Here is a 25,596-nt window from a genome sequence, read left to right as displayed (position 1 = left end):
TTGCTTGCTTGCTTCATCACAACTACATCTCTCCCATTGGCATAGGCAGCGTCTACACTAAGGCGCTACAGTGGTTCAGCTGAAGCTGTGTTGCTGTAGCGTTTCAAGTGTAGACAAGCCCTCAGATATGAAATGTACTAGCACTACCCAACAAGTACCAGGTGGCCCATTAAATACACTGCCACATGGCCAACAGACAGGCATCTTAGGCCCATCAGACTGCAGCAAGTTCCCAGACTTAGGCGAGGTCTTCACCAGAAATGCTGCAGCAGCAGCAGCAGCAGCAGCACAGGGCTTCTTCCCTCACATAGTTAATCCACTTTCCCGAGAGGCAGTAGCTAGGTTGACAGAAGAATTCTTCCATTGACCTATTACTGTCTACACTGGGGTTAGGCTGGCTTAGCCACGCGCTCAGGGGTGTGGATTTTTCGCAATGTAGCTGGCTCAACTTAACTATTTAGTGTAGGCCTGGCCTTAGTCCAGGTTTTCACTACAAACTTATGTCGACTCAAGTGAGGTCAGCGTACAGCCGCTGCAATTGGTACATTGCTTGTGCACATGCATACCTGCCTCCTTGCATTGGTGGTGTGCGTACTCACTGGGGTGCTTCTATCAGAGCAGAGTGTGGTGCACCCTGGGTAGGTATCCCACTGTGCAACAACCCAAAATACAGTGCACTGGATGGTGGCAAGCTTTGGCGATGCCTGATGGGGCCAAAATGAGTTGCACAGGCATGACCGGGAGCATAAGGTCAACTTCCCAGTTTGCAACCATCTCTATCCCATAATTATTGTGCCTTTTTTCAAAATCCCACAAACCCATATGACCGTCCTTGCTGTTTGCCATGTCTGACAAAAGCATGGCGCCTGCACAGCTCTGCACTATTGTCATGAACATTGTAAGCACAGGGACCCAGTTCATGCAGTATTTGCAGAGATGCAAAAACTATTGAAGGAGTGGGGAACATGACACTTCTCTGGAGGACAGACTGCTGTGGGACATAGTGAGACCCAATTCAAATGCGTCGGTGGCATTTGTAGAGCAGCTGCGGATGGTGGAGCGCTGCTTCTGCGCCCGAGAAACAAGCACGGACTGGTGGGATTGCTTCGTACTGCAGGTTTGGGATGACACGGAGAGACTGCAGACCTTTCGAATGCACAAGGCCGTGTTCCTGGATCTATATGCCAAGCTCTCCCCAGCCCTCCAGCGCAGAGACACCAAAGCGAGAGTGGCACCGACAGCGGAGAAGTGAATGGCGATCGCACTGTGGAAAAGTGCAACGCCAGATTTCTACCAGTCAGCCGGAAATCAATTTGGCGTCGGGAAATCCACTGCGGGGGCTGCTGTGATTCAAGCGTGCAGGGCCACTAATCACCACCTGCTATGCAGGGCTGTGACTCTCAGCAAAGTGCAGGACACAGCAGATGGATTTGCAGCAATGGGGTTCCCAAACTGCAGTGGAGCTATTGCCCATACATGCCTATTCTGGCACCAGACCACCTTGCCGCAGAGAGTGTATCAACAGAAAGGGTTATTTTTCCATGGTTAGGCAAGTATTGGGGATCACTCAGGACGCTTTACCGAGACATCAGCCCATAGCCTCTTCTCCCCACAGGCTCTGGAGATCCAGTATCTCCTGTGTACTCCAGTCAGGAGCACATCTGTAGCTCGTAGCTGGCATGGGGCAGTTGCACTCAACGATGGAGAGCTGCTAGGTGTGCTCACCAAGTCAGGCAATCAGGAAAAGGAATTTCAAAACTTTGCAGGGCTTTAAAGGCGAGAGGGGCTTCAGATCTCCGTGACCCTGGGCAGTGGAGTGCATGTCGACCAAAGCAATCAGCGTGGGGCATTGTGGGACAGTTGCTGGAGGACAGCGAAGGTTGACATAAGTAACGTAGCATCTACGCTCGCACTGTGTCGACCGAAGTACAACAGCCATGGCTCTGTGCTGCTTGGGGTGGTGGTGTTACTATGTCAGCGTAATGGGGTGCTTACATTGGTGGGAGACAAATTTAACCACAGACACATGCACAGCTAGGTTCGTGTAAGCTGCCTTGCATCAACGTAACTTTGCCATGTAGACCAGGTCTTAGTTACTTTGTGAAGAGTGCGGGAGAATAGAAAATTGGAAACCTACTACTTTTTTGTTGCTAGTTTCAGTCTAATCACTTCAGAGGCTGAATGCTCTAGGAAACGTTTAACTATATTTAGTCTACAGGCTTCCTAGAAAAAAAAAAAAAAAACTTTCAGATTTCAACTATATAATAACACTATTGTGTGTGTATCAATTCAGACCAGCGAGTTGCTATTAAAGGTCTTTTGACTGCCACCACTTCCTGTCTCATTCACCTTCAAACACTGTGAGGTCATCTACAGGGGTAGACAGTCTCTAGCTAGCCATTTCCATACCACATTTTCACACTACCATGTCTCACCCCAAACTTTACCAACTCATTAAAGAAAATTGACTGAAGTGTTGCTGAAAGCAGCTCTTAGATCCCTGCTTTGCTTTCTGCTCCAATCTATTATTGCAAGAGCACAGCTACATTTTTAAACATTTGATGGGGAAAGCACGGAAATCCTCCTCTGAGCCATGCTGCCTGTTCTACATTTGCTCCCCCAGCAGAACTCCCAGGGAAGTCAGTTGGAGACCTGCCAGACGGCAGTGCTGATTATGCAACAGATCAGCAGTGTGGATCAGCAGAATTTGGTCCAAAGAGGGGATGAGAAGGGGGTTTACAGCTTACATTTCTATAGTACCTCTGACTCCACAGTGCTTTGAAGACTTGACTAACAGATGCGCAATACACAGATCGCCTCCACCTCTGCTGACCAACAGCTGTTTAAAGATGAGCTGCAAAACTTTTGCTAAGAACTAAAGACATGTTTGCACAATTAAAGTGAGAGGTCAAGTTTCTCTGGCTAGTCAAATGCCTTTAACAGAGAATTTTAACAAATTTGCTTTTCTAGGAGCCTGAGGAAATCAGGCTGCCAGCATCCTGCTTTCTTAGTCCGAGTGAGTGACAAAGGGAACGAAAAGCAGGGCTAAGAATGGGACAATTCTTTCAGGCCGCTGTAGGCGAACTGGTGAGATCATTTATTGGCAGAGAAGCCTGGACGTCTGCAACCCAGATTCCTGAGGAAGTTGGGGAGGAGGCTGGTAACAGCTTTGCACCACTAACCACAGTTTCAAAACTATGGCTACTCTCTCTTCTAGGATGGCACAAAAGATATAGAGATTTTTTAAAATACACATAATGGTTCACAGTTAAAAGTGCACAGCAACATCACAACAGTTTGGGACAGGAAATGAATATCATCAGATCCAATTGAGCTTGGATGGTAGGGTGGGGGTTAGAGGAGAAGGTCCCTACCTTGGCTGGAATTTGGCCAAGACACCTAGATTAATACCGCTCATAATACTCTTATGAGAAGAGAGCGTCATTAACCACAAGTGGTCAAGACCTTGGTATTACAGCTCATCAAAAAGGACAGCACTTCTAGCAGCTCAGCTGTCTGTAATTCCGTGTTGGGGCACTAGTGCGCTTCTTACTCCATGAAAAACTCCCACCTGTCGAGTCACCGCCACTTCCTTTAGCACATGGGTGAGGCAAGTACTTAGCCAAAGAAAACTCAGCCCTCTGTAACTAGTGATACGTGACAACTTCTAAGGACGAACTAAAGGAAATGGTATGGAGGAAGCCCGTCTGATGCACCTATTAATCTTGTCCCAAGAGACAAAATCAAAAGGGGCACTAAGAACTGAAACGAGGCAAGTTTAAAACGAATCAAAGAAAATGCCATTTCGTACACATGTTGATCTCGATGCTACTGAGACACAGACCTCAGCATGATTAAAATATCAGGCAATATGTCACTTATATGACCAGGGAACCCTTCCAGCTCCCTACCTGGGTCTAGAGAGATAGTCACCCTGTGCTGTCCAAGGGTGGTTAATGTCAGTTCTGGTAAACAGGCGTTTTACACTGAGAAAGGTCCCACCCAATATTTACGTAACTGATAGGGGCTGGGAAATATGGAAACTAAAGAAAAGAACAGAAGTAGGCAAGCTGAAGCCAAGTGCACAGTGACTGAATCAGTCACCTCTGACTTCACAATCATCCTTGGCAGTGAAGGGTGCCATCGTTTTGAAATTAATCCACAGACACAAAATGTGATTAGACAGACAAGATTTTTAAAAGTCTCACCTACGGCTGATTAACCAGGCAAACCAGTGAAATCGAATATACCAAAAATGTGGTTAAATGGCTCTAGGAAGGTACGTAAGTTACTTGTAACAATAGGAACCGACATGTTACAAAGAAGTATGATGCTGGAGTTTACGTTTTGGGCCCACGTGACTTGATACAAGAAAATGAAAGGAATTGTAAGAATCTTCTTATCCATCAGAGACCAGGTAAAGAGAAGCTTACTTGAAGCTACACATAAATGCTCATGTTCCCAACCAACACAGCTTCAGCCAGGGTGAACTTGAGTTCTTTGAAATCCTTGAATGAACGCAGATATGACATAGTCTCAATTACCTTTGCAGCATCTTTCCAAAAGGGCTGTGGTGAATTCTCCATCACTGGCAATTTTTAAATCAAGATTGGGGGACGCTTTTCTAAAATATCTGCTCTAGTTCAAACAGGAATGATTTGGGGGCAGTTCTCCGGCCTGTTATACAGGAGATCAGGCTACATGAAGTGGTCCCTTCTGGCCTTGGAATCTATGAATACATATGCGCTCCTCAATGGTCTGTTGATTCAACAGACACACGCTAGGAAAAACCAATCACATGCTGATTCACCAGTAGGACATCATGAGAAGTGTATTACTAATTCACAGCCCAGAACACAATTCAGAATTGTACTTTTTTCTAGAGAAGTTAAATGTTTATTTTCAAAGCTATCAAATACAACCCTGCTCGGACAATTCGGACTTCCTTTGATGGGATAAAAAAATACGTTAATATTGCAGCTGGAAACTCTTACTTAAAAAAGAAGTTTAAATATCAATCATGTGGTTTGAATAAGTTTGCTACAGAAAGTGGACACCTACTTTTCTGCAGGTTCTTGTGTAACCAGACGTGTTATTAGACCATAAACTCCTCTTTGAAGGGGACTTACTTTCCTGAGCTCCCACAACGCTCTGATCAGTTGGGAGAGCATTGCATCAAGATTGGATGAAAAACAAAGCAGCTTCCTTTGGAGGTGGCACCAGTGTCATCCACCCAGAGAGCTGTAGACAAGTTCTGTCCTACTCCAGGTACCTGAGATCTCGACAGGCAGGCTAACCCTCTCCATCCTCCCCCCCCCCTTTTTTTGTGCTTAATATACCTACCCAACTATTGTCGTGCATCTTGCAGACCCATTTTTCCCAGGGCCCTTCAGCCCCACACTGACAGACCATGCCATGGCAGCCGTGACCAGTAATTTTCCAGCTACAACTCAGAGACGCTAAACAAACAGAGCCCAGTGTTTCTGAAACAATAAGGTTTCGGAGAAGAGGGAAATCTAAGGAGAGATTTACCTCATCGTCCTTCCAGTCTGAGAAATCAATCTTGAAGGAAGGCAGGGAGAACTGCTGGCTCACCCCTCTCTTGTAATGAACCGTCTCCGACTGCAGAGAAGGATTCTTTGTGCTGTATCTGAAGATGGGGGGAAAAAGAAAACTCATTGTAACAAGTGATTGCTCAGTGCTGGACTGTAAGAAAGTCATTCACCCCGGCTGCCTTCCAGGAATCACAAAATGGCCGCTCTAAGTAAGAAGTGGAGCTGGCAGGGGCTAGCAGCCATCGATTCTGGACAAGAAAAGGAAGGGAAAAGGTGAAAGTGAGGTGGTGAGCTCAGGAGAGGGAAAGGAGGGACAGGGAACAGCGCAGGAACACACCCCTGATCTGCAGTCAAATTGGTCAGCGCCACAGTGGCCTGGCTGGGAATATTAGTTTACGGGGCAGCATGCGGCACTACAGACAAGGGGTCCCAGTCTAGCAAAGGCTGACACCTCAGATCTAGAGCATGGCGCACGGTTTAGCAGGCTCAGGTCTCCTCCATGTTTTGGGACAAGGACACAGCTGAAAGCCTGAGCAGTGATCTAAGAGGGATACATCATGGCACACCTCCCCACACTTGCTGACAGGTCGCCTGCGCCCCCACCTGTAGGATGGCATTTAGTCCCCTCTAATAGCTGCACAGGGCGAGCAGTGGAACCAGCAAGGCAGCTCAGCCTTGTTGGATCAGCATTTGGGCCAAGCAGCAGGAGCTAAATTTGACCCGCTCCTCCCACACTCAAGTCTCCAAGCCCCTTTCCCTCCTTGGACAAGCAGCACCACTGATCTGAAGGCAGCACGACTCCACTAGCTGCAGGGCATCCCCCCCCGCCAGCTGCACCAATACTAGATCCAGGGGTGCCGGCTGACTCTCCCTCCCCAGACGGAGTTACAGTTCTTCCATTGTACAGGGTCTTACTCTGAAACCAGGGCATCTCCTGGAGCAGTAGGGCCGGCTGCCACCCTCCAGACCTTCTGCACTTGTACCGCCGGGGGTCTCTGTCCTAACCTGAATTAGAAGTTCCAGCAGCGCTTTAAGCATCCAAGGCAATTTCCACCTGCTGCACTATTTACCGTGTCCGGGGTGTAAGTGCTGTCTGCCAAATCACAGAGAAAGCAAAGGTCCCTGCTGCAAGCCAATCCAGAAATAATGATCCTTGAAGGGGTGTTTAGCAACATTCAAACCCAGGACCTACAGCACAGACCTTTATGTACGTGAGCTAAAGGAGTAACTCCATTAGCTGGCCATAGCAATAAGCGGTTATCCTCAATGTGGACTAGCCACTGGCGGGGGACGACACACTTTGCCAGTGGTTGGCACAAACACATTGTAAAGGAGAGGAGCGGCAGCCGCTCTGTAAAAAGAAATGGTTCGAAAGAGGGGCTTTGTGCCTGGGTGACTGCTCCAAGAGCAGGGGGTGGAGTGAAACGAAGCAAGGGAGGAGAGGAGAAAAGGCTCCTGAAGTAAAAGATGAGAGAAGGGCAGGTGTGTGTGAAGGGCAGGACCATGGCTCTGAGCAAAGTGTATGATGAAGGAGGAAACCTGGGAGTAGAAGCCTTCCCAGGAGATCTGTCTTCAGCATCTTAAAGGATCTGATTAGCCATTTCGTGATACAGAAGCGGAGTTCACAGACTGTCGGGAACTAAAGCGCCAGCTGTGGCTGGGAAGCATGCTTGCAAGCTCCACAAAGTGCAACATGGACAAGGTAACTAACGGCAGAGCTCCCGTGAGGGATCCAGAGAACACGACAACTGCCGCCGCCACCAACTGTGGAATCAGGTGCCCTGCCTCTGTTCCAGCCAGGAGCACGATGCAACTCCCCCATATTTACACAACAACAGTCATTTCCCTCATGTTTTCGATCTTGCATTCAGAGCTTAAGCTTCCCAAATCTCTATGGTAATGCTATTGTTGCCATGGCTGCGTGGTACAGTTGGTTGCTCTTTAGATGCACTTTAAAACTACCTAACAACTCCTTTTCCAATTTGTTAGTGGGGATTCATAGGATCATAGAAGAGGAGGGTTGGAAGAGACCCCAGGAGGTCATCTAGTCCAACCCCTGCTCAAAGCAGGACCAACCCCAACTAAACAGGGATGTTCCCAGACACTGGGCTCCTTCAGTGTCCACAGCAGGCTGCTCCAGGACAGCTACGCCATTCCCCCCCCCAACATCTGAGAGGTTTAATGCTGTTCTGGACACCTGACCAATAGCTGGCTCTCCATGCCCTGTTATGAGCACCACTGCACACCTACCATTAAAGAGTACCAGCCCGGGGAAAGCTCCTGCTCATCTGTCCTTACCCTTCCACGCTCAGTCAATACCTTTAAACCCAGGGTCCAAAGGTGAGGCTCCTAAATCCAGTCAGGTCCTTCGGATGTAGACACCTGATAGTCAGAGAAGCCGAGCACCAATAAATCCTACTCAGGACAATCGGAGCAGGAAGCTTAGAGAAAAACAGACCACTTCTATTTTAGGAGTTTAAACTTCTGATTTTAGGCCCCTCCCAGCTTGGGAAGTTTGGTCTCTGCTATCTTTGGTGATAAGCCCAGCCTGGAGGAGGAGGAGGAGGAGAAAGAACTAAGGATGTCTTACCCGTCTGGCCCAAGCCAAAACTGACATGCCCCAGGCAAGAGGGCACACAGGACCAGCTCCCCAGCTGGCGTACACAGGCATAGTTCTACGGTAAATCCGTCACCACTACACTGACTGGTATCTGGCTCTGGCTGGTTGAATTTTGCCAGGCTGATTAGAAGGTCGCTAGAACCACTTTCATGCGTGCGAAAGACTGATTTTGCAGATTAACAGGTGAGTGAATAATAAAAACAATCCAGGGGACTGCATTAAAACGTGCTCTGTGCATTCTTGCTGGGGTCGTTTCATTTGAATGATTTATGACAATACTTCCCAATGTACTAGAAAAATGTTCTGAACTGTACAGCATAAAAATAACACAGCTCAAGTAATAGGAGATCTTGCTGCAACCTCTGTTATTAAAGTGCTGCGGGGAGGTGGGAAGTGACAGATGCTTTGTGTGTGAATTATAGGTTACGAAGGTGAGTGTGGTTTTACTTACCATATAGTCAAATCAGCTACAGCGAGCACACAGCGTCCTTGTCTGACTCCTTCCATCAATAATCTCAAAGAATCAACCCAACTGTGGGTAACTGTTAATGGCCCCGTTGTACAGGTGAGGAAACTGATGCACAGAGAAGAAAAGGGACTTGCCCACGGTCACAGCCACCCGGGAGCAGCACAGAGTGAAACGCAAATGCATCAGATTCCAGTTCCAGTCCCCCGATCTAATCACCAGACAACTCTTAAGACTTGCTAGAAGAGATGGGGGTGGGGACAGCCTTCCCCAGCCATGAGACTGTACATCCCTGCCTCATCTGGGAGCTTCGCTGTTGCTTGCACAGTGCTTTGCGCTCCTCAGACAAGATCTGCTGGAGAAGCCAGACGTTCTCATCTTTGTAACTAGGAAGACATTTTATCGATGGGCACAGCTACCAACACATGGACTGTCAGCCAACGTAGTTAGCTTTCCACTCCAGTGCCACGTTCAGAATGATCTTGCTTCAAAAGCTGCAGGCACCGCTCATGTGCCACCTGCAGTACGGTGAGCAGCACAGAAGACAATTTAAGAGCATGGGTCTGCCCTTTGGGAGTGCACTTGAGTCCCACCTGCCAAAGTTCACTGTGGGCACAGCAAGAGGAACAAACCCCATCTCCTTATCAAGGGCAGAGAATTGACGTTGGGAACATTAAGACAAAGGAATCTATCCAACCAATGCCATAGAGTTGGTCCTGACCAAGTCAGCCCTTGCTGCCTCTGCAGATACTTCTCCTTTGATTCACTGGATTTCCTCAGATGTGGCTGGGAAATAAGCACGGGAGACCAGGAAAACCTCAAGTCCAGATCACAGGCTAGAAGAAAGCTGTCTGCCCTCCTGCACCAGCCATTGCTTCTTCAACAGAAGATAGAGAAGAGGGCAAATTTCAACACCACTAAACAGATTCAGATGGAGAGCTGTGTATCTGTGACTCCAGAGAGACACAATGGAAGGATACGGGGTAGATGGGGTCAAATGGCATTACACAGACCTGCCAGATGAAAGGCTGACCCTACAATGCTAGAAAGGGGTGGCAGAGATGGGCAGAAGCTCAGAGGATCCCAGCATCAGAGCCCTTGGAATTCCAGCCCAGCAGGTTTCTCCCCCAAGGAGAGCACCTGCCTCTAATCCCAAGGGGAAGCAGAAGGGGCAACGTGACTGATTAGGTGGTATGTAACTACAGCAAACTACAAGCTCTATTTTGTTTTGTGAGCACAAAATTGCTTGTAAGACTGTCCTGTGCCTAACCTTTGTCCTTTTACCCTCCATCTTGTGCTGAAACCTCCAGGAAGAAATTCTTGCACCTAGCCGGCACACGCAGAGCAATCTAGGGGTGTTAACCTGGAGGGCCACCCTAAGATAACGAGCTAACTGTTGGTTGAGGAACCAGATCAATTAAGCAAACTTTAAACCAAGCAACGGATCACCTGACAAGGGACCTGAAGTCCGAGGAGAGTCACCTGACAGGGGGAGGAGGCCTAGAACCCTGTGAAAGGGAGGATCTGTCACAGGCCATTTAAGAGGAAGAGAAGAGCAGAGCAGGACCAGAAGCAGACAGCTGAAAAGGAGAACCAGAATCCTGGATGCCCCAAGGAGACACTGACCAAATCCTTACAGGCTCTGGGAGAGGTGAGGAAACTGAGGCAAGGATGTGTGTGCAGGTTGTGTTATTTCCACAGATTGGTTCCTCCTGCAAAGAGGAAAGCATGTGAGTTTAGCAAGTCCTTTGTATACCTGCGTGTTACTTGCTTAGTCCCTGAAGAGGCAAACAGTAAGCCAGAGGCTCCACAGCTTCGGGGGAAAAACACATGCCTTCTTCCCCAGCCAACCAGATTCCAGGAAACGCAGCTGGTCTCATGAAGCAGACAAACGAGCCGAAGGCAGAGAAGAGACAAGTCTTCCCTCCTTGCGCCTTCACGATGGATTCCACAGGAAACCGCACTCGCAGCAGCAACCGAATGCCTCCTTCACCCGGGCAGGTCAGATCTTCAGTACAGATAGCTGGACCGTCGTCCTCGTCCACCCCACCCACCTACATCTGGCTGTTGTCCTCCCACCCGCCCACAGTCTGCTGGCCAGCTCCTCTCTAGTGGTGGTGAAGGAGCGGTTGGCTGCTAAATGCCCTTGAAAGCTTGGTCAATGAGGGGAAGGGGGCAGAGAAAAGCAGTGGAATGCTAAGGGGTCCTGGGAGGATGGTTCGTGGGATTGCTCAAGTCACCTCCCAAGCCAGCTACCATGGGAGAGGACAGGGGGTGGATTTGCTAAGTGCCCCTTTGAGGCCAGACTAGCACTAGGGAGGGCCTCTGTCCATAGCACTGCCGCCATTCCATTTTTAATTGGAGCGCTGAGTCATTCCCGGAGGAGATTTCCTTTGGTTTATGAGATGGACCTGAGTTCTCTCAGCAGAGGGAAGGACTTCCCTCCGGTCCTATTAGCTCTGGAGGATACACAGGCCAGGGGCGGTTTGTGGTCCATGGATGAATGGTCTCTGCAAAGGATGCCTCTCCCCAGGAGCTGAGAGGCTCTCCTCCAAAATGCAGCTAAATGACTCCAAGAGGCCCAAGCCACGCTCCAGGCAGGAACAAAGCTAACAGTCATACTAGTGTGATCAGAAACTGGAGGGAGGGTCTTGCAGCAAAGCAGCCAGGGAAGCAAGCGTCGGCCATTTAGAACTTCCAAGGAGTGTGCTGCAGGCTGGTGGCTTAGAGAAAACATTTCACTTAAGAGGAAAAAGTGATTTTGGTTTCCAAAGAGATCCTGCTCTCTCCTGAAGTGCTGGCCATATCAGTCTGAAAAGAGGTTTGATTCTAAAACACAGACTGGTTGCATACACTGACCCTTCTGTTTACATGTTAGCACCCAAACCAATGGAGATAAAGTACTCTTCGGGAATGCGCACTCCCATTAGCGTGCTAAAAATGCAGCTCTCCACTTTGAGGTGTTCTAAAAATGCAGCCCAGACGTTTTTCCCCCCACCAGAACTTGCAGAGAATAAATCAAAGTAATTATAGTGTTTACCCTTACAGAACTGCTTGGCAAAGCTAAAGTCAGGGCTTTAAAAGAAGGTTTTTAGTAGCAGCGTGCTAAATCCAGAGAAGCAGAGATACCCGCTTCAGGCAGCTGCCCTAGCCCCAAGATGAGCTAACAGAGCTACCGCCACCATCACATGGGAAGATAGCCTTGGTTGAATTAAAGCCATTTATAAAGTCTATACGTGCAGCTCTCTTACCCAGATCCCTATTACCTACCACATTTGCATGAAATCAGGATCTTGGCTTCAGAAGAGTCCATCAGCTTCTGACACAACCATAACCACCAGCACTCCTCCCCCCCCCAAAAAACACACACATACACAGAGGCCCTCATTATCCTCCTTGTAGGGATGGGGAAACTGCGGCATGGTTGCCTTGCTCAAGGATCAGTGAAAGGCAAGAACAGAACCCAGCTGTGTTCTGTGTTAGGGTAGCCTGAGGGCCTACCCACTGGACAACTCTGCCACTCCAACATAAAGATGGTCCTCTCTCCAGACCAAGGGTGTGGGATGGTCTGCAGGGCAGAGGAAAACTGGCACTGCTGCCTAGCCATGCTGTACCTGTTTATGGACAGAGGACTTCAACTGCCAGAAGTGTCAAGCCAACACCTTCACTAGCACTAAATTCACAGGAAACATTTTTTTTAAAGACTTAAGAAAACACAACATGGAAACTGTCAGAATTTCTAGGAGCCTGCCTATATACTGCGCCACTCAGGAGAAAGTGGGGCTGAAGAGATGGGTTTCAACGTTTCCCAAGAGGCTCCAAAGCTCTTTCAGAGGAGCTAATTTACTACTTTTCACAGAGAGAAAAAACAGCTGCAGACAAACAAAACTAGAGATGAGCCTGAAACAAAGTCCTGACTTCGGACAGCCTCCAAGTTTCGTGGAATCCACATATGGCTGGGAATGTTTTTGGTCCCATTTCTAAAAATAACATTCATTAACCATTAGCAGGATGTTTATATTGTGCCTAAAGCCTAAGCAAGTCTTTTGACATGAATTCTGTTAGATTTTTTTCCCCCCGACTTAAACCCCCAACAGATCACTTATCTTAAACTACACACGTTTCCTTTGAAATCCAGTGTGTTGTAGAGTAGAACCCAACAACTGCAGAAACTCTTACTGCTAACTGTAGAGAGATGTCAGTCATCAGTTACAGATCTACAGTAAGCTTCTCCAGCCTGCAGATTTCTGTTAGCGACAAAGGATCCAGAGCGATTTATAAACAGAGAGATCTAAAAACCATGGCCATGCAGCAGCATGAATGAAAAAGAAATTATAAGCATCCCAGATCTTTAAACACGGAAGTGTGTCCCTTGAGACTACGACATCCCAAAATATTCAACTCCACCTTGATCAGACAAAGCCTAGAGATGCTGATCTAGATTAAGCACTGCATACTAGGGGTTTGAATCTTCATGGCTGAATTATATTGACGACATAAGCCATACTAAATTCCATTGGTCATACTTTGACCACACACACCTAACCAGTGAAATGTTAGAGTATGCTCCTGGAGGGAAACATGTAAAGGCATTACTGCCCATAAAACACAGGAGAGCCCCTTCGGTATAATTAATTTTATAAGATGGCCATTAAACCCCATGGGCGGTCAGGAGGCGGCTCAATTCCTTATACATTTTTCCATCTCATGATCTCTGAAGGGTGCTCATTCTCACTGCATCAATTCCATTGACCCAGGTGTCCCAATTAAAAGGAACATCCTCTTGAGATCTAGTCAGTCAATTTCAAAAAATGAGTTCACACCTTCAGGATCTACACCTTGTGTCTCCCTGACAAATTGTATAGCTTTAAGTTTTCTTTCCCCATTGTGTGTGAAAAACACACACTACCAACCAACAGGGAAACCTACTAAGATACAGAGCTGTCAAATGCACAAAGCAAGCAAACTAGAAAGGAGAAAACTCTCTCTCTCTTCTGCCTCCCTAGGTGTTACTTGTACCAGGGGAAAAATTTCAGCCAGCTTTGTGACCTGTAAGTTGTCAGTGTCCTTTTAAATCTGTTTCCCAGGACTTACACTGCCATGCCACTGATGAATTCCTCTGTAGCCTGGCAATAGATTGTGATGGCAACGCGGGCATCAGCATCGAAGGTGAATTCTAAGCTGTACAGGACTTTCTGCTTCCCATTCTCCTCAGTTGGACTGTCTAGGTCATCTTTATACCTACGAGAAAAAGCCAGAAGTCAGGACAAACATTACAGATGGAAGAGACTTACCATCTTACCTGCTTCATCCCCAGAGGCCAGTGCAAGAGTGTTCCTTAGAGTATGTTAAGTTTTGTTGAGTACAGTCAATGACACAAGCAATGGGTCACCAGGTCACTGCAGAGAGTTCCAGCAGAGCTTACTGTCAGGAAGATTTTTCTGATATTCAGCCTAAATTTTCTTGTTACCTCGCTCAGATCAAGATACCCCCCATAACCCATCCAAGTCTTCCTGTTCTTGGGAGTACCCCAAGAAGCGTAAGTCTCACTGAAATGAGCATTTAAGCTAAGAGGAGGAGATCTGCCCTCAGAAAGTAGGTGAATCACACTCAGAGGTTATCTAACTGGAAAATGCCGGCTACTGAAGTCCGTTAGCTGATCTTGCAGTCAGCCTATTTCCGACCCAGGAATGTGACATTCACAGGTCTACAGAAAAGAAACTACTACACATGAAGTTATCTGTCCAATGGACAAAGGACAAGAGTAAGACACGGTTCAGGTACCACCAACAGCTCAAAACCCAACAGAAGCAATGCTGCAAAGAAGTCTAACCCAGCTGATTAAGCAGCAGACTCGAGAGTCTCTTCTAGGAGTCTCAGACAGTCCTGCTTCATCACAGCAATGGCGGCTGCAGCACAGGAACAAAGGAAGAGCCGAGAGGAACCTGAACTTTTGGCGACCGAACCTAGCAAAGGAAGTATTAAGCCTAGTATTGCTAAGTGTTTTCATCATGCTCAGTGTGGTGCAAAAACAAAGACAGCTACTGCTCTAAGCTGCTTGCTGTCTAAGAGACAGATACATAAAGGCCTAGATGCATTGGGAATGAGAGGAAGATGTAATTTAAAATGCTACTCCACCACTATCACCTCTTTCTCAGTCACAGTGCTAAGGTACAAAGGCCTGGTAGGGGGCAGGGCTCACCAGCCCTACGGTTCACTTCTGGTCTATGCCTTATGTTCCTAGGGCTCATGTTTTAAGGTTTCAGCAGTCAGGGGTCAGGAAGGGATTCCCTCCCAACCTATTTGGGGAGGGTTTTTTTTTTTTTTTTTTTAAATCTTCCTTCACCAGGGATGGGTACAGCTGGAGATGGGACCCTGGGCAGAGTGAGCCAGGGCTCTGAACATTCTCTGTCTCGCATGCTTGGCTGGTTGGTTCTTGCTCACATGCTCAGGGTTTAACTGATCACCCTATTAGGGTCAAGAAAGAATTTTTCCTTGGCTCAGATTGGCAGTGATCTTGGGGGAGAGGGGGGGTTCACCTTCCTCTGCAGCGTTGGGTTCAGGTCACTTGCCAGGATTATCTGGCTATATCTCACTTTGTTCTCTGCCATTGCAGGGGCCTCAAGCGCTGGTGCACCTCAGCCCCTCCTGATTTCTGCCTGTGGCATATAATTGTGTAGTCTCCTGGGGGCTGTAATACTTGGGTCTCACTTTGGTTGTTGGGTTAGCGTGTGGATGCTGAGTGGTGTTGGTGCCTGTGATATACAAGAGATCAGACTAGATCATCTGGTCCCTTTTGGCCTTCATCTCTATTTCTCTATGTTTTCTAGCATTTCCACTAATTCAGTAGCCTGTCTCATTGACTAGCATTGGATGCTTCAGAGAAAGGTGGAGAATGATAAAATAATCTAACCCCATCAATTAGGAGTTGGCTTATGTCCTAGCGTAGGAAGGTCCCTCTCTCCTATACATTTCTATCCTGCCTAACGTTATCTCGTTATCCCGATACATTCTAATCCTTTTCTGAACTCTGTAAGCACTCTGAGCTGCAACAGCATCCTAAGGCAGCGAGTGCCTTAGTTATTTACGTGCAGTGTGGAAAAGTGATTGCTGTGTTAAAAGGGTTTTAAACGGGTTGCCTTTTAAATGCGTCTAAAGTACTGAGCTCGCCGCCCAATCCCAGCTTCTAACATCCTCCCAGGAGCACATCTGTCAGGAGGTGGCTTGGCTGGTTAAATGAGGTGGCTTAAATCATTCAGGAAGGTCTGGATAACAAAGGAGCGTTAGCCTAGGCTCTAGAGCACCTGTAGATCCTCTCTCCCCAACAGCAGTGTAGAGCGCTCTCTGAGGCCAACCGGAATACACAGTAGTGGACTAAAGATATTACTAGCAGGTTGTCTCCATGGAAACCCATTTAGACCGAATTCAGTGAGATCAATGGCTGTTGCTTACTCTGGACAATACCAACATAAATTCCACCTTAAGCGGAAATTCCACCTTAACAGGTCTGCGGTTTTAAAGCATCAATGATTTAATATAAAGATTAGACGTAGTCAAACTAAACAAGCCATGCAAGGAATGGTGACAACCTTATTTTTCTTTCCTTAGCATACAGCTATCTGGAAGATTCCACAGTGATCAAGCAAGAGACCACAGATCTTTTCCCAGGGTTCACCTAGGTCAAAATAGGAACTGGCTTCTTATCCACAGCATTTCCAACTTGCTAAAATAAAAAGGACAAAAGCAAGAAAGAGCTGATGTTCTGAAACCATGGCTGCTGTGACCTACATAAGGCAGCCAAAGTAGAATGGGACCGGATTCCATTTGCATAGGAGGTGCAAACGCATACAGTCGCAAAATTTCCTCCAGATTTAAATTTGGTTACCAGTGCCACGCAAGAGAATAAATTCCCGGCAAAGCTCAAGGCTGTAAGCGTGGCAAGGCGTAGCCAGATCAGCAAGTTCTCAGTGTGAGTGTAACTTAGGAATTTCACGCTGGACTGATAGCCTGGGAGACTGAAGGAAGCAGAAACCTCTAGAGCAGGGGTTTTCAACCTTTTTTCATTTGCAGACCCCTACAAAATTTCAACTGGAGATGCAGGCCCCTTTGGAAATCTTAAGACAGTCTGCGGACCCCCAGAAGTCTGCAGGCCAACGGTTGAAAACCACTGCTCTAGACAAATACAACATAAAACTGCAGCTGTGCAAGCTTCCCCACACCACTCCATGTCAGTGTGCCCCCCCTGAGCGGGATGAACCCCGCTAAAGGCTCAAGGGAGCAGAGCCAGAGCCAACACCTATCACTGACACTGGTGGGAAATGTACCAAAACCCAAAGCTCACATAAGCAGCCAGCCAGGTACTGGTCAGGAATACGATTAGTCTAGTCTGGGTTAAAAATCAGCAATTTAAGCACTACGTACTTTTAATAGCCACCAAGCTAGCCCACATGTGCACTATACATACACTAGGAGAAAGCTGGGTTGTGACACATGGGCAGGACTAGCCATGGGAACAAATGCAGCCTATATAGAGGTAAGAAAGTTGCGTATCGTGTCATTCCAACAGCTCTGACAGCGCACAGACACTGCTACCAGCCTGTCTCACCAGAACGTCCACCACGTACACTAGGTATATCAGCAGCAGACACGGCCAGGCTAACTCTGCAACATGTTAAGTCCTACGGGATGGGATTGTCAGAAGCGCTCGGCACTTTGCCTGGAGCCTGACGACGGCGACTTGTGAAACGACTGTATAAAAGTACAGTAAATTCTGCTGCCTTGGACTTCAAGGAAAGTGGAATTAAGCCAATACCAGGCACTTTTGAACGTCTCTCTCTATGGGTTCTGAGCTTGGTCGTTAGCAGGCATGTAGTTCACTTCCCTTTACAGACATTAATCCCCAATGAGGCGCGCATGGTAATCAGTATCCCCATTTTATGGATGGGAAAAGTGGGGCAGATGAGGTTAAGAAACTCATCCAAGGTCAGAGCAGGGATTAAAACCCAGGCGATCCTGGCTTCCAGTGCTGTGCTCACACCAGACAGTGCCTCAATGTATCCACGTGAAGATTTAATGTGCTATCTGCAACTCAGTGCCTCTAGGAACTGCTCTGCTCATGCCTACTGGGGCCCAGGTCAGGACTGTGGGAGAGGCAGGTCAATTTGGGGGCGTGCCTCCACCTCCAGGACCTACAAAGCCTCTTGCCAGGAAGGACTCCAGTTAGATACCATCTTTACAGCACGAACTGAGGGGAGATGGGGCACTTAGTGTTAACCTCTGAGAGACCCGAGCAGTCAGGAGCACATTGCTGGTTATCCATAGCCATACTGGCTGCCCACTCGTGACGCTGGTTACAATCATTAATCTTTTCGTTCCCAAAGAACATCTTTGTGGTGTCAGAAACACCAAGAGAGATCAGAGGGCTTCCTTGGCCTTAGATCACTGAAACCTGTTCAGAAGAAAGTTGAGGGCCCCACGCCTGCTTTGCAGATCTTCTTCCTACAGCCCACCTCTTTGTCCTCTCTCCTGTCTCACAGGGCAGAGGGCTGGTGAGTAACAAGCTGCTCTGTTGCACGGCTGGCCAGCTGCTGATGTGCTGAGAAGCCATGCACTCTCCTGGGTCCCCCACTCATCAAGATCCTCTCACTGCTACAGGTCTCCCTATCACCATCACCTCTGGATCTAGCTGCCAATGTATGAACCTGCCCCCATCATTCCTGGGAAAAATTCAGGAATAAACTGATTAATCCCAAAATGGGCTAGGCCCCAGTTATCTGAGACCACACCTCCTCTCCCCTGCATCCCATCCGCATGGTTACAATCAGATGCCTTGCTCTTCTGGTCAGTGGCTGGAGCTGAACTCTTTGGGAAGCTACTCCTGTTGGCAGTCCAGCAGAGCTGGAGTTCTGTCTGACTGGAGCCAGGGATGGGGCATTTACGCCTTGAGCCAAACCATCACGGAGTAACGCTGTTGATGTATTTAACATCAGGTGCCCTAGAGTTGGGGGTAAAGAAGCTGCCCGTAAGCTGGGGTGCAGGTGGCGGAGGGTTATGCTGTGCTCTTTACCAGCCTGCTGCAGGAGCCAGGGGCACCGAGGGCTATTTCAATCTGCTGTGCAGGGTGCAGAGAGAGATATCTTTTTGTATGGCTTATCCCATAACACAGAGCTGGTGGCTGCAGCTTCAGGGGAGCGACAAGAGAAAATTGCACACTTCATCCTCCTTTGATCCGGGGTAAGAGGAGCGTCAGTAAGTGGCTCTGAGATTAGTGGGCGCACTTCAATTCCTGAGTGCAGTTCACTTTATAGTTCCTTTAAACAATCCTTTCTGATCTCCCTGTCGAAAGGCCCCAGGGAAAGACTCTGTGAGTACGTACATGGTCAATGTAAAGTTACAGCGTTTGGATGACTTTGGTCATTTGTGTCAATGACCAGAATGATGTATTCCAGAGTCCTTTAACAGCCATCACTGTGTATGATGTATAGAGCGTGCAAGACACTTTTGAGAACAAAGATTTGACCCAATGTTATGCCAATATTCAAAAAGGGTGAACGGGTTAACATGAGTAACTATAGGCTTGTTAGCCTGACATTAACCATGGGCAAAACTATACAAAAACTGAAACAGGATTCAATCGGATCATCATCAATGCCAGGTTTTATGGAAAATAGGTCTTGTCAAACAAATCCGATTTCATTCTTTGAGGAGATTATCGGTTTGGTTGATAAAGGTAACTGATATAATAAGACTTTTGTAAGGTGTTTGATTTGGTACCACAAGATATTCTGATTAAAGGATGAGGACTATACAATAATAAAGCATACCTCAAATGGATTTAGAACTGACTGACAGATCTCAAAAAGCAGTTGTCAATGGGGAATCATCATCAAATGGGGGTGTTTCTAGTGGGATTTTGCAGGAATTGGTATTAGTCCCAAGACAATTCATTATTTGGTTGATAAATGACACTGCCAATTGCTTGACTACCCTTAGGCTCGTTATAAAATATACTCAAGAGACCAAATAATCAATGTCAGTCAGGTTTATTGTTATAAGCCAATAATCACATATAGTAGAGGAAAAAGGTTCTCTGATACTGTCTTGTGCAGTGATGTTACAGTCACCTTATGTAGAAAGTAGGCTCCCAAAGTTACACATTTCAGTTGGTATTTATTTATATGATGATTTTACAAGTTACATATCTATTTACACGTCACTGAAATCCAACCCATCAGTTTGTCCCAGTTCCTTAACTTTTCCCTTCCTAATCTTTCGTTTGGATATTAGTCTTCCAGGTATTGGTCTGTGAAGGTGCTCTCCTAGTTTGCACTAAGACAGAACGAATGGATCTTGATTTTGACAAGTTTCCTGTCTGCTTATGCCAAAGGCTTATTTCAGCAAATGCAAGGAGTTATGAGATACTTAGCGTAAGCGTGCAGGATTATGGTATAGGCCAGTATAAGGTATATTACGGTTACAGTATTTGTGCTTAATGTTAATGAGGCTTACGACATACCAATATATTTATATAGTGCAGAGTGTGCTAGCCAGCATGTGTGTGTCAACAATTTTCAACACATTTCTGGAAGTAAATATAAATCCATTGATGATAAACTTGCAGATGACAAAGACTGAAATAATGCTAAAAGGGAAGTCATACAGAGCCATTTGGATTGCTTGTTAAACTGCGCCCATTCAAATAAAAATGTTCATACAGCCAAATTCCTGGCAACAAGGAATGTAGGCCATTCCTACAGAACAGGGGACTGTATCCTGGAAAGCAGTGAATATGAACAGGATTTAACGGATCACAGAGGACAAGCAACTGAACATGAGCTCCCAGTACGATGCTGTGGCAAAAAGGGCTAAATGTGATCCTTGATGGGCAAACGGGGAGCAGTGAGGAGTAGAGCGTGTTTCCATGGCATTGGCAGGATCAAGGCTAGGATGTTACATCCAGTTCTGGTGTTCACATTTTAAAAAGGATGTTGAGAAAAGTGGAGAGGGTGCAGAAAAGAGCCACAAAAATGATGCGAAGGCCGGAGAAAATGTCCTATGGTAAGAAGCTTAATCTGTTTAGCTTATCAAAAAGATTGAGAGGTGCCTTGATTACAGTGAACAGATACCTTCACAGGGAGAAAATACTGAGTGCTAAAGGGCTCTTTGATTTAGCAGAGAAAGGCAGAACAAGAACCGATGACTCGAAGTTGAAGCCAGACAATTTCAAATAGGAAAATTGGCACAAATATCTGCCCACAACAATAATGTTTATTTCTTACAGAGCTCCTTTTATCAGCACATCTCAATGTGTTTCACAATGTCCCTTGAGGTGGAGAAATATCATTCACAGATGAGAAACTGAGGCACAGAGAGGCTAATGACTTGCCCAAGGCCACACAGGGAGACCATGGCAGAGCAGGGAATTGAAGCAGGGTCTCCCACGTCCTTAGCCAGTGCATTAACCACTTTCTCCAGACTGGCCGCCTTTTTGGAAGACACTTTAGTTAAAAGCAAGCTATCCGGCTCAATGCTGGGTAGCTGGGTGAAATGTAATGGCCTGTGGCATACAGAAGGTCAGTCTAGATGATTTAATGGCCCCTTAAATCTGTGAATTTGCGATCCCTGCCCCAAGAAACTTACCATCTGATTACAGAAGGGATACAAGCGAAGCAACAAACCACATGTGTATGTGATGGGGGCAGGGAGAACAGGACCATGTGGCCCCTAAAACATGGATCAAGTTAAATGAAGTTACACTGGGGATGAACTAGCCCTGCAGCTCCCAGTGATGTCAATGAGAGACGCAGGCACTCAGCAGAAAATCAACTGCCTAGGTAAGTTTCCGGGTTGCTTTGATGCAAGCCGCACCCACCGACTACGCTCATCTCTCTTCCTCCAACTCCTCTCTTGGGGGTAGCAGGAGTTTTACTTGCTATCCCTTGGCCTGTCAGTTCTCAGACTGAGCTGGCAAACGGAGCAGGAGCTGAGTTATCGTGGTAAGGCGACGTGACAAAGGCGTAGGCATCAATTACAAACAAGCAACCATTTAGTGCTGGCAAGTGCCAGGTTAATCCCTCCGGGCAGCCTCCCAAACCACAGGCGTACCACTGGCTGCCTGCTCCAGCATTCCCGCTCAAGCCTCCTTTTGCCCCCACAACTCAGGCAAGTCCAAAGAAAGCAGCAGAGGGCAATACGAGCCTGCCACGAGATGGCCTCTTTCCATACACATACTCCACCTCAAGACTCAATCTCCCTCCGAGAACGGGAGATGCCTTCCAGGTTAGGAGCTGCGGACCTACTCTGGCTTCCTCACTTACTTACTAACTTATTCTCAGCACCAAGAGGAGAAAACTTCCTCAGTCATTTGACCCCCATGACTTTGCCCAGTGACAATCTGCTTGCAGCTGTTCTGTCTACTGTGGTGACTCAACAGCTGGCAGTGCTCCTCCCAGGAACTCGCAGTTTGACTACGAAGTGAAGGGCAGAAGGGGAGTGAGGCTATCTGACTCTGTTACACTCAACAGGAGAGATCACTCCTACCTCTTCAGAAGTTAACCTAGGAGAGTCTTGTCCTGGCAGGAAATCAGGAGCTTGCACAAGTTCCCAAAGACACAGAGATTCAGGCACGAACATCCACGAGAGTAGAATTTCTCGTCCCCCGCACCCCTCACCATAAACACTCAGGGTTTGGTGATGATCTAGAACTTTACCCACCAGTCCCAGCAATGCCAAAAGCGAGTGGAAGTTACCTCACACCCTCCCCCAAGGCTCTGAACTGTAATCTACAAGAACACCTCACCCTTCGGACAGATGAGCCTCCGGCTAACAATCTGGAACCAAGGAAAGCCAAACAGTTTATGGGAATTTCACAGTCAGACCCCACCTTCCACCAAGAAGTGAGCCAAATTCAGCCTCATTTTCCACAGGCAGGAGGGAGAGAAGAGGAGACTCGGCCAGAGAACTGGGAACAGGCTGTTTCCCTCACAAATAAACCCTTGCTGGAGAGTTCGGGGGAGCTTTCCCACATCTGTCGGGAAAAGGATGGAACTTCCATTCAGGACAGGCAACACAATACAAACAGACCGTTTCCTTGCGAAAAAGGCTGCTAACTCCTGCTCCGGCCTGTTTACAAAGGGATTCCTTAAATGTCTGGGTCACTGGAACTCCTAAAGATACGGAACCCAAGAGAAAAGGAAACAGCGCAGTGCTGACAGTGCTCTGGAGCTGACCCAGCACCAGTAAGACCAGCTGCCACGTGAGGCCAACTCTTGAAAGCAGATAGTGCTATCAGCTGCACCTATGTGGCTCATTGCTGTGGTGCTGTGCCTATGCACCACGAAGCACTTTACAAGTAGCAATGCAGCCTCACCACTCCCCGTTTGACAAATAGGGAATTAAGTCGCAAAGCAGGGAGATGACTTGTCCAAGGTCACTCAGCAGGTCAGTGACAGAGCTAAGATTAGCACTCACAAATTTCTGCATTAGCAGCAGGCCCTTTCACAGATGTAGGATTCTGCATATCTGAGAGCTGGTGCGTTTGCTTCCTGGAGGACTAAGACACTGTTTACATAGCGAGTGCTGGCTTCAGAGGCAGCAGGAAATAAGGCGTTATTCCAGTGAAGACAGACGTACTCTTTGGCTGGAAAAGCCAAGAGATCTTTAGAAGATGGAAGTTTCCCAAGGCCGTAGCACTACCTGAGTAGGTGCTGCTTCCTCCTCTACCCGGCCAGCTCATTCTGAGACCATCACTTGCAGTTTTTTACCATCAAAAGAGACAAATCAGAGTTTTTGAAGAAAAGCCAGGTTGATCAGTTTCAGGTGCAGTTCCAATTCGTTTCACCCACTTTATACCAAGAGAGGTAAGGTGGAGGAGGTAACATCTTTTATTGGACTAACTTTCGAGCCACACAAGAACTCTTCTTTAGGGCTGGGAAAGGTACCTCTACTGCCACAGCAAAATAAAAGGTGGAACGGATGGTTTAGCATAAGTAGGTAGCACATATTGTAAGGGACCATTCAAGGTGGAGAGGTCCATTAACTTTTCTGCAGTCATAGGACAAAAAGAGGGGCTCAGTGGGTAACAGATTGTTCTAATGAGCCATAAATCCAGTGTCTCCAGTTAGTCCATGATTATTAGTGTCTAGCAGAGAAATAAATTTACGCTCCCAGCAGCTGCAACTCCACTGCATATACTTTATACCAAGGCACCCAAACTTGCCCAACCATAACCTGAAACTGGCAACTTGCCAGAACTGCATAAATTTCCATCAAATGACAGACAGCACAGAAATGCTCCATCCGGCTGCCAGGCTGCTCAGAGCAAGACAGCACTGTGTGCTAGGACCTAGTCTACCCCACAGCTCTACGCCTGTGCTAAACGAGTGCACACTCCACAGTTACATTTAATCCACAGACCTAACTCAAGCTATCCCTGCTTTAAAACTGCATGCAGAGCAATGATATATAGACTCGTTAGATCATCCAGCCTGTCTCCTTCCAAAAGTGTGTGGATCAAGTGGGACTACACTGTATCTTAGCCAACAACAACAATCTGAGGCAGAGTTTTATTTGAAACTGATCAGTCCTCCTGGCCTGGGCCTCACACCAAAAACAACTTCTGGCTAGCTTTGCAAACACAAAAGTTCAAAAAGGAATCTGTCGGCAGGTTTAGTGCAGGTTTTTCATTGGTGTGAATCTTCCCAAGCAGGGCTGGATTAACTCTCATGTTGGCCCGGGGCTATTAGATTTTGTGGGGCCCCGTATACAAGTCTTTTTCCTAATTTAAAACAAAATGATCACAATTATGTAATCGAGGCTATTAACGCTATACTAAACTTGCCTTTTAATTAAAGAAAGCCGTTCTGTGGTTACATTTCAGTCTTAAAACATGTAGAACAGGGGTCAGCAACCTCTGGCACATGTGCCAAACGTGGTACACAAGATGATTTTGAGCAGCACTCACATTCACGCTGGGCCCACGACATGTGGGAGGGGCGGGGCCAGGAAGGGGGAGTGGCCGCCACGCAGCACTGCCTCAGGCCAGGAGCAGCTCCTGGCCAGGGCACTGGGCCCACGTCACGTGGGATGGGGTGGGGAGTGGAAGGGGCAGGGATTTATTTTTGCGGGGCCCCCCTTAGCCTGAGGCCGTGGGCTGCAGCCTGTGTTAATCCAGCCCTGTTCCTGAGCGAGACCAAAGTGTCTCAGCTTCCTACAATGCAGCGCTTGCTCTACTCAGCCTCTGGAGAAAGGTACCTCACTGGTGCTGGTTGGAAACACTGATTACCCAACTCCAGGGAAGTAAATAACCTGAATTACTTGAAAGCCTAACAGCACTGATCACATGTGAACCCTGAACCTTCTGAGCACACTTGGGAGTGACACTGGAATAAGGGCTTGTCACTTAGGTCTGGTCTACATTAGAGACTTCTGTTGAACAAAGTCAGCCTTTTGGTCCAAAACAGTGGTGATGTGCAATCCCCCCGCGCCAACCCCACTCCTCTGATATTGCGACAAAATAAAACTCTCTTGACGAGAGGCATAGAGTTTTTTGCGCCAAACTTTTGGCAGCAAAGCATCAGTGTAAACATCATGCTTGGTTAGGTCGTGGTAAATCGCCTCCAAGAAGTGTCCCACAATGCCCATCCTGACCGTTCTGGCCATCAGTTTGAACTCCGTTGCTCTGCAGCCATCCTCCCCTTCCCCTTTAAAATCCCAGGAATTTTTGAAAGTCCACTTCCTCCTTGGTTGGCATGGACAGCTCATATCTCATCTTTCCAGCTGACCATGGCAGCTCCATGCACCAAATGCTCTCCTGCGTGGAGCACACCGGAGCTTGTGGATCTGATCAGCATTTGGTGAGAGGCAGCTGTGCAGTCCCAGCTCCGCTCCAGGTGAAGGAACTATGATATCTATAGTCAAATTTCTCATTTAATGGCAGAGAAGGGCTATGAAGTGGA

At 47.4% G+C, this 25,596-nt stretch overlaps 1 protein-coding gene across 2 annotated transcripts in view; it reads right to left on the bottom strand.

Annotated features, from left to right (window-relative positions):
• MGRN1 (mahogunin ring finger 1) overlaps positions 1 to 25,596 on the bottom strand; it is a 94,013-nt gene that overhangs the window by 46,694 nt on the left and 21,723 nt on the right. For both annotated transcript variants that reach the window (XM_067551144.1, XM_067551145.1), the window contains exons 4-5: positions 13,736 to 13,882; positions 5,533 to 5,650 (exon numbers count right to left, since the gene is read on the bottom strand). In XM_067551144.1, coding sequence (XP_067407245.1) covers positions 5,533 to 5,650; positions 13,736 to 13,882 — 265 coding nt within the window. The remainder of the gene's footprint in view (positions 1 to 5,532; positions 5,651 to 13,735; positions 13,883 to 25,596) is intronic.

This window comes from Emydura macquarii, unplaced genomic scaffold, assembly GCF_026122565.2.
Source record: "Emydura macquarii macquarii isolate MOO-44397 ecotype Brisbane River unplaced genomic scaffold, CSIRO-AGI_Emac_v2 contig_1348, whole genome shotgun sequence".
NCBI lineage: Eukaryota > Metazoa > Chordata > Testudines > Chelidae > Emydura > Emydura macquarii.
Note: the sequence above shows the minus strand (reverse complement) of the source record. Positions and strands in the feature narration are given on the sequence as shown.